Raw genomic sequence first — 9,580 nt, 5'->3', positions numbered from 1 at the left:
GGGGAGATCGTTTGTGGGGGGGGGGGGGGGTTCGCCCAAACCCCTCAGCAAAAAATTACACCGTATATATAACGGTAAATTTTTCGTATTTATGTACATATATTAGTTTTGAACCCCCCTGAACAAGCAACAAAGTGTAGCGCAGTGGTAATTGCCTTTCAAATTGTCCCTTGCGTTCAGGGTTCGAACCTTGTTCAGAGCATTATATTTTTAGCTTCTGTTATTTTTTTTCCCTCTAATTTCGGGAACTGCCACTAGCCTGCCCAATCTTTTACTATTAATTATTTTTATTTTTTAAAAAAGTGCTAAAATAGTGGATTTAATCCCAAAAAACTGAAACCCCTAAGTGAAAATAGATCCACTGCTTCTAGATGGAAAAAAAAGAAGAGATTCTGACAGCAACAAAACATTAAAATTGGATGTGTAAGCAGTTCCTTATCAGACTTAACATTATAAATTCCTTGTACACAGCGGAAACGCAAGATACAAGCCGGTATCACATGTGGTCTGAGCCTATACACAATTGACCAATTCACAAACACCAGATCAAGGACACTGTCAGTTCTAAAAAAAATCCATTTTTTTCTTGTTCTCTTTTTTCATACACAATTGACCAATTCACGAACTCCAGATCCAAAACACTGTCAATTCTAAAAAGATCCTTCTTTTTTCTTGTTCTTTTTTTCATACACAATTGACCAATTCACTAACTCCAGATCAAGGACACTGTCAATTCTAGAAAAATCCTTTTTTGTTGTTTAATTGTACTAAACACACACAAAAAAAAGTTAAAACACAAATTAAAGTTTAATCCCTCGAAAGGGTAAAAACAAAGAAGACGGATCCGAAAAGAAACATAGATCTGAAATCAAAGTCGACGCTAAACTCCATGGAATAGGATTAAAATCAAAGATTTATGAAACTACAATAACTACATCAAAATTCAAACTACAAATAACCATTCTGAGTTCCCAATTAATTCTAAAACTGAATTTAACAAAGGAAAACAAGATATGAAAATCTATACAGAGATAACATCATAGGAGAATTTGCAGAAACTATAACTGAAGATACCTGAACCAAAATCCTCTGGTAAGAACTATGTGAAGAGCAAACAGAAGAGAGAAATTACGGAGCGGGTGTTGATTTATAGCTGCTAGGGTTTTGACCCGAAATAGTAAGGTCTCCTTTCTTATATCTAACGGGGCCACGTCCTTCTTCCCTCCTACATAAATATCTCCCTGTTTTTCCACCTTTTCTTCGAAATATTTGGTCATGTTTTATTGTGAAATAATAATAGAAAAAGGGGATTGAAAAAAAAAAATATTTAAGAGCTAAAAGATTGAAATATAATATTATTAATCACAAAGAGATTGGTGTGATTGAGCGAAACATAAAGAGAGATTTCAGAATGTGAATTCGATATTTTTATCTTCACAGTGATTTGAACCATGTTCGGAAAATCATTTTCAAGTCTTCTTTAAGAAGATTGTCTCGACAAATAAAAGCACTGAATTGGCGAACTATTTCAGAATGACAAGATCCATAGATGATTCTATATATTCTGTCTTGAAGGACGTCTTCCCCTGTTTGTGACACAAGTCAACAGAGTAAACTAAAATCATTTTTAAGTATTCTTCAGGAATATTGACTCGACATAAAGCATTGAAGTGGCGAACTATTTAAGAATGATAAGAACCTTAGATGATTCTTTTTGTACCTTATGTTTTGTCTTGAAGAACGTCTTCCCCGATTTGACACAGGTCAACAGAGTAAATTTCGCTTCATGTAGTTCAGTTTAGTTTTAGTTTAAGTTTATTCTGTAAAATAAAATTTAATAAAATAAATAGAAATAAGAATTCATTCGAAATACTAAATAAGAGTAAGGAGTTTTTATGTCGCGCTACCAAGGATCTCGTTTAAAAAAATACGACGTCTAATGATTGTTATGACTTCTTTATATATATATATATATATATATATTATCTGTTTTTTCTTAATATACCTCTAATCGTTAATTATAGATAATATAATTTTAAGTGTTAAAGTTAATGTTACGATAAAAATTAAAAATTATAAGTTTTTGAACTCTTTTAATTCAAATTATTCTTTCAAACTACTCTCTTGACTTGCTATTTCATGAAGCAAAAATCGAACTATTTAGCACACGCCTTTTTCACAATTTTTAAAGAGCTTAAAGAAATATATTTTTATATAAGCACAATAATTTTCTTCTGCTTAGTCGATGAGGTGCGCGAAGTTTTTTTGTAAAGAATTTTGTGCAAATTTTCGTTTCTTTCCATTTGTCATTCCCACAAACAATCTCAATAATGAATTAAAAAAGTGGTTATATAATGAAAATATACGTAGAAAAATTACGTGATTCAAAAGTAAATATCAATTATATCAAATGAGTAAGTTTTTCTTTAAACTTTTCATAATAAACATATATGGAATGTACTAAATCAATTAATTTAATTTCTTTGAATCATCAAATTTTGGTATATTTAGTTACCTAACATAAGTCGCACAATTAATCATTAATCATTTTAATTTTTATTATTGTGTTCTTTTCATTCACGTGTAAACATAAACATCAATCATAAATATTTTTACTATCACATAAATTCAATATACATATCACAATCTTGAGTATGATAATAACACATAGAATTTATCATAAAAAAATATATCTAAGAAAAAATATTAGCGAAAACGTGAATCGATCTCTATTCATTTGCACTTATCTTAAATCACTACATTGTCAGTGATGAAATTGTAATAAATTTTGTGGTATTACCTCCCTTAGATGAAGGGAAAATAAATTTATAAAAATTCGGACTTAATATATTTATCAAGTAAACAATCTAACACGTGATTTATTCTACATAAAGTATTAATTATAGTTTTTACATTAATTAAGGCAGGTATATATTAATTAAAAAAATGAATAGCAGTCTACTTAGCTCAATAACCCCATAACACTGATATTTAATGATATCTACGCATAAAATAACTCTATTATATAATAGCAGTGCCATAATATAACAAATCACTAATGTGAGTTATCATCATTATACATAATTTTGTGTTCTATCTCACTTACATATATTGTAACATTGATAACTCATTTTATCAAATTCATAAGTGAACATCATTTAACATTATGGTCTATAACAATATCCCATTAAAACTTTATCCTGATATATCTTAAAATAATACTATAATTATACATATATGATCTTGTAAGAAACATGAATCTATTTATGTATGCCTGAAGTATATAATTAATTTCAGAATTTCTAAACATTCACATAAGTCATAACCATACGTGAAATCTTGATTCATTGTATGTACATATTTCTTAAAATATTGTTAATAGTAAATTTTTATTAATTAATCTACCATCTTTAATTGACATTCATTGTTTGTGAATCTTTATCTTTATTTATTTAACAAGTACTTTTATTTTATAAGTTGATAACTTTATATATAGTATTTGTCAAAACACTTCTACAAACTATAACCATCATAGATTTTGAGAGTTGAATAATGCTATTAACAACTCTAAGTCATGAAATAAAATTTTATATTCATAATGTGTATATAGAGTTGTCAAAACGGGCTTATCCCGGCCATGGGCCCAATCCAACCTATTATTAAGGTAGGGTTGTGATATGATTTTTCAAGTTCATTCAAAACTAGTACTTATAAGTCTGATCCATATAAGTTATTGGCCCTTGAGGCTTGATCATGATCGGGTCGGGGTCGGCCCATGGGCCAAAACTTTTTATTTAAGTGTAACTACAATAATCGCACTAGTATATAATCTAATTACTTAAATACACGCTATGCTGTAATATTATGAATCTTACCAGACTTTGGTACGTCCAAATACATGTATCTCGGAATATATGGATTCAAAATTAGGTTAATTTGTTCTAAATACACTCTATCTAAGTAGATTCGTATATATCTATGATACACAGACAAATCTCGTACCACGCCTCCCTCTCATCTTGGTTGTCACTCTCTTATCTTGCTCGCGTATCTAGTATGCGAGATACATGTTAATTACACTAAATTTTTTGCCAGTGTTATTGAAACAACACCATTGTTTGCCATATTTAATTTGAAAATATTCTAATTTTCTTAATGTTATAGAATTATAAGTTTGAAAAGACAAATAATAAAAAAAGAAAAAAAAAGGGCAAGCCCGCCCTAGCCCTCAGTGTTTTTAGGATAGGGTTGGATTAAGCATTTTCAAGTCGGTTGGCCGCCCTAGCCCTTCAAATTTCTTATCCTGCGAGACTTGGGCCGACCCTTTTTGACAGCTCTACGTGTATATAGTGATTACAAATAGCCTTCTAATTTCTAAGATGATAATTTCCTCAATATTATTCCACATCACTGTTCCCTTTTTTTTTATTATTATTATTAATAGAAACAAAAATTTTATGTGTGGACTTTAGTTATCAAGTAATTTGATAAAATCTAACTTTGAATATTCAACCAAGTTTCATTTTCCTGAATATTAAAATATTATACAACTATACAGTTATCATTAGTTTATTTTAGGTACCATAATACTATCTACAATTCTACATCACCTTAGTGATAAATTATATTTCAATAATTTATTACGAGATAATTGATCAATTAATATGATCAATATAATATATTCAGTAATAAATAATTTATTCATATAAAAGTATCTCAGACTAAAAGCAATGCAAACTCTACTAAAAAGTCATATCTTTTTTTATTTTCTATCTAGTATTTGAAACACATATTCAAGCTTCGATTAAATTCTGATCACGCACGGACCAATGCTCCAACTGGATTTTCTAGAAAGCCATACTAACAAACATCAATGATGACAAAATAAGAATAATAACACTAACATAATAAAGATGTGTCTAGAACAAAATTTTCATGAAAATATGAAGGAAGAAGAAGAAAACAAAATATATCCAACAAAAGAATAGGATGAGTAGTTTGTATTTATAGTAATATAATAGTAATAATAATTTTCTTGTCTAGCAAAAACAATAAACTCACATTAAAATAGCTTATGAATTTGCTGCTATTAACAAAAAAGAATTATTAGATCATTTCTACAAATTCCTCAAAATCGATCTTTCCATCTCCATTTTCATCAAATGTCAAGATCATCTTCCTGCAATTCTCCAATTCTGCAGCTTCCTTAAATCCAAGTGCACACAAAACTTTCTGCAATTCCATTTCATCAATGAAACCATCTCTGTTCTCATCAAATACATCAAATGCTTCTCCTAATTCCTGCATAATATTACTATCATTATTATCTTCTTCTTCTTCATCTCCAAACAAATCGCGAAAATTGTCCGAATCGAACCTCTCGTGATAAAGTTTATCACCTTCTGGGTTACAAAAAATTCCCAATTTACCCATTATGTTTTCTACTTCATCTCTGCATAAACTTCCATCAACTAACAGATAAGGCACATTATGGGATGTATTATGGTTGCCTTTTTCTGATTTGGATTTTTGCGATTGGGATAAGAAATTTAAAAATTTTCTTCCCCAATCGAAAATTATGTACAACAAAAAGAAGCCAACTAAGCCATGGATAACGAGAGGAACGGGGACGGTAGTAACGGGTAATTTTTTGATTGAAAAGCGATTGAGATAGGTAGAAGCTGCCATTTGGCTATATTTGCCTAAATGGAGCTTCTGGATTTGAGAAAAAATGGAGAAGATTTTCTAATTTCTCCTCCTCCCTTGTTGTTGTTGCAATAAGGGTGATAGAGAAACAGAGCAAAGAAGATGGGTTTTTTCTTCTCTTTTCTAGTGTTGTGTGTAGGGTGAAGAGGATTTATAGGGAATGAAATATATATTTGTTATTTTCTCTTATATATATAATATAATTATAATTATATAATACTATTATATAAGAGTTATATAGGTTATAATAAAAACTAAATAAGAAGTGTAATAAATCTCAATATCTTATAAAGAATATTAAAAACATTTTGTAGTCAAAGATAAAAAAATATTTTACTCTCTAAATTAATACTAGATACAAAAGCTCGGACAAGTCCGGGCCAATATATATTATTTTATTTATTTTAATTTTATAATTTTTTTGTTAATTATTTTTATAATATTTTAAACGTATTTTTTAAGTAATGTATGTGACACGTGTGATATTTTGGTAGTCCTAAAATTACTAAATTATTCTCAAACTTAAATTTTATTTTTGGGAAGTACACACGTCAACTGAGACGTGTGTACTTATTTCCTCTTATATATTACTAGTGGATTGATAGTCCTAATTTGCAAATAGTCACAATAAATCTAAAATGACTAAATTATTCTCAAAGTTAAATTTTATTTCCGGAAAGCACACACGTCGTGACGTCGACAGAGACGTGTGTGCTTATTCTCTCTTATATATTAGTAGTGGATATGAATGCAAAAAATGAGCCTTTTTTTTCTTTTTGAAAGTGAAGTGGGAGCACTCCGCAATCAGTTGTATATTGTCATGGGTTGTAGTGTAGTGGTGAAACTGTTTCACTCTTAATCAAAAGTTTTTGAGCATGTGTATAAAATCATGTCGGGAGCGTCATCCCCAAATAAGCCCTGCAATGCGTGATCTAAATTTAATCGGGACTTCAATGCAAATTTTGAACGCCAAATAAAAAATCAAAAAAAAAAAAGTTAGTCGATTCTATAACAAAAATAAATAATAATAATAATATATATATATATATATATATATATATATTGTTGATTTCATGGTTCAATATGGGGAGCCATATATTACGTACTCTTTTTTTTTGGCATAATACATAAACATGACCCTTAACTTGGCGTCAGCTGAAAACTATGACCTTTAACTTTGGATGTGCACAAGTAGACACTTTAACTTGTATAAAATTGAACAAATAGACACATCCGTCCTACATGGCAGCCTACATGGAAATTTTGTGTCCTACGTGGCATCCTATATGTATTATGCCATGTAGGACACATGTGTCGACTTATTCAATTTTATACAAGTTTAAGTGTCTACTTGTGCATACTCAAAGTTGGAGGGCATAGTTATCCATTGAAACCAAGCTAAGGGTCATGTTTATGTATTATGCCTTTTCTTTGATTTGATAATTAAGTGTAGTAAAGTACGCGCGTAGCATTTCATCATAATTTTTAATTATAAGCTTTCATTTATTTACAATATTAAATAAAAGAAATTAGAATCACTTACCCGTTCAATTTTTTTATTATAATGGAGAAATCGTATTTCTTTTCCTAGTTTACGTTATGGAAGAAATGGTAGTCATTAGTCCCCTCACCCATTCCCACCCCCTCCCAATAAAAAAAATCAAAAGCAAAGATAAAGATTATTATAATAACAGGTAAAAGGGTTATATAAAATTTCTCACAAAGTTAAAAAGTCACATTTTGATTTTGATCGAAAACTCGAATATCATATTTGTGATTGATGTTATTTTATCGATTTATATGTCTCCAGTAATTAATTCTTGCTAATCACGTCTTATAAGAATCATCGAATTAATAGCGCTATGTTCGATCTAAAGATGCTCAACCAAAAAAAATTATTATTCGTAACAATCCTGATATGTATATATAAAAAGCAATCTACTATATCTCGTTACATTGCACTGATGATTGTTGAAGAAGAAAGAAGTTGACGATTGGAACATGTCAAAGGAACAGGTCCAACGAAGCTGACTACGAGTTACATCACTGCTGTAGAATTAGAGTCGCACTAGGATTAGACTACTTAAATCTATTAGGATTATATTACGACTAGGATTAGATTACGATTAGGATTATATTACGACTAAGATTAGATTACTTATTTGCATTACTATTATTATAGTAGTAATATGTATTGTAGTAGGACTCTAAGTATAGTTAACTTAGGACTCTACAATTCTCTCCTATATAAGGAGCTTGTAACCCAACATTATTTTCATTAATACAATCCTTGATTTCTCTAATCCTAGACATGAGATTTCTACATGGTATCAGAGCATAAAAGCTCTTCCACTCTCTGAGTATTGATAAAAAAAAATATAAAAAAATCACACATTGCAATAGCCCATTCTACCAAAACCATGTCAACCTCCTCACTTCACCAAATCATTAATTGTCGCTTGCTCCATTAAACTTAAGCCAACAAACTACCTCATAAAGAGGACACAAATATCCCAATTGATTCAGGTGATGAAACTAACGTATCTCATTTATGAACCAAGTAAAAGTAGTTGTTCCATTGGACAGACTGCTAGGGAAGTTGTAGCGGTTAGAAAGGATGCAAAAGCTAGTGGCACCATTGATGATCGGAAGGAGAAAGATGTGTTGTTAAGGAGTTGGATCTCAAGCACCTTGATCGAAGAAAGCATGTACCTAATTGTGGGCTGCTCAACTGCCAAGGAGATGTGAGAATGCTTGGAAAAAGCTTATATTCAAGCAACAAAAGTAATTAATTTTGCTAGAGGTTTAGGTAAGGCATCATATTCCACCCTTAATCAATTTATTAATGCTCTCACGAGTTTTTGATATAAGAGAAGATGAAAAAAAGGTGTCACAACAAAAATCACAACATGGTATTATCTGCTCAAAAAGGCAGGGGAAGAGGAAATAACAACATCAACTCCAGAGAAACAAGTCTCAAGCCTGTTGGACAGGGAACATGTTCTCAGAACAGTCAATATGGACCAGGTTCTCCGAACAATTAAAGTTTCCAAAGTGAAAATAAGGAGAAGAATAGTATTGAGTCATGTCAAATATGTGGTAGGAATAATCATACTGCTCTTAAGTGTTTTTACTAGTGGAACTACTCGTATCAATCTGCAGATGAACTATCACAAGCAACGACTAGACATCACATTCATACCGAAGCATTGACAAAATAAGTTTTTGCTGGGTATTCAAAGTTTTTTTTTGCTGGGTATTTGAAGCAAGCTAAGGAGTAACCGTTCCTCTACTCACTAGCTTGAGGGGAAGTGTTGAAGAAGAAGGAAGCTGACGATTGGAACATGTCAAAGGAACAGGTCCAACACAACTGACTGACGTGTTTGCTGTTGGGTTCTGAAGGGTGATTAGGGCGTCATGCGGAAGCTTACAATTGCAATCAAGACGATGATAGATTAGATGACAAATAAAAGTGATACTAAACATAATATTATTAATATAGAAAACTAATTTAAAAGAAAAAATATTATAACTGTTGAGAGATTAAATCTCCCCCATAAACAAAACTCACTAAACAACTACATTGTGGATTCTATTGTGTTATGCTATGAGAATAGGGATCTTCAATTTATAGATCTCCAAACTTTTCCTCTAAGGAAAGAATAAACCAAATATGGAAGAAAATTATATTTTCCTTTCAGAAAAAGTTCAAGCATTTATGGTAATACTTTGACTTTTCTTTAAGGAAAAAAATAAACTTCAATTAAGGAAAGAAAATCAGGGCAAAACCCTAACATCTGCAACAAGTGTTGATAAAGAAGGAAGCTGACGATTGGAACATGTCAAAGGAACAGGTCCAATGGAGTTGACTACA

At 30.6% G+C, this 9,580-nt stretch overlaps 2 protein-coding genes across 2 annotated transcripts in view; both read right to left on the bottom strand.

The window, feature by feature from the left end:
• The window catches only part of LOC102600656 (KH domain-containing protein At4g18375-like), a 6,214-nt gene extending 5,008 nt beyond the window's left edge, over positions 1-1,206 (bottom strand). Inside the window, exon 1 of the mRNA XM_015303426.1 lies at positions 1,075-1,206. The gene's annotated coding sequence lies outside the window, so the exon portion shown is untranslated. The remainder of the gene's footprint in view (positions 1-1,074) is intronic.
• Positions 1,207-5,046: 3,840 nt separating this feature from the next.
• LOC102600322 (probable calcium-binding protein CML45) lies at positions 5,047-5,832 on the bottom strand. Its single transcript, XM_006363343.2, has one exon. The coding sequence runs from the start codon at positions 5,686-5,688 to the stop codon at positions 5,107-5,109; it is 582 nt and encodes a 193-aa protein (XP_006363405.1). The 5' UTR covers positions 5,689-5,832; the 3' UTR covers positions 5,047-5,106.
• Positions 5,833-9,580: the final 3,748 nt, after the last annotated feature.

The sequence above is a fragment of the Solanum tuberosum genome, unplaced genomic scaffold (assembly GCF_000226075.1).
Source record: "Solanum tuberosum cultivar DM 1-3 516 R44 unplaced genomic scaffold, SolTub_3.0 scf00429, whole genome shotgun sequence".
Taxonomy (NCBI): Eukaryota; Viridiplantae; Streptophyta; class Magnoliopsida; order Solanales; family Solanaceae; genus Solanum; species Solanum tuberosum.
Note: the sequence above shows the minus strand (reverse complement) of the source record. Positions and strands in the feature narration are given on the sequence as shown.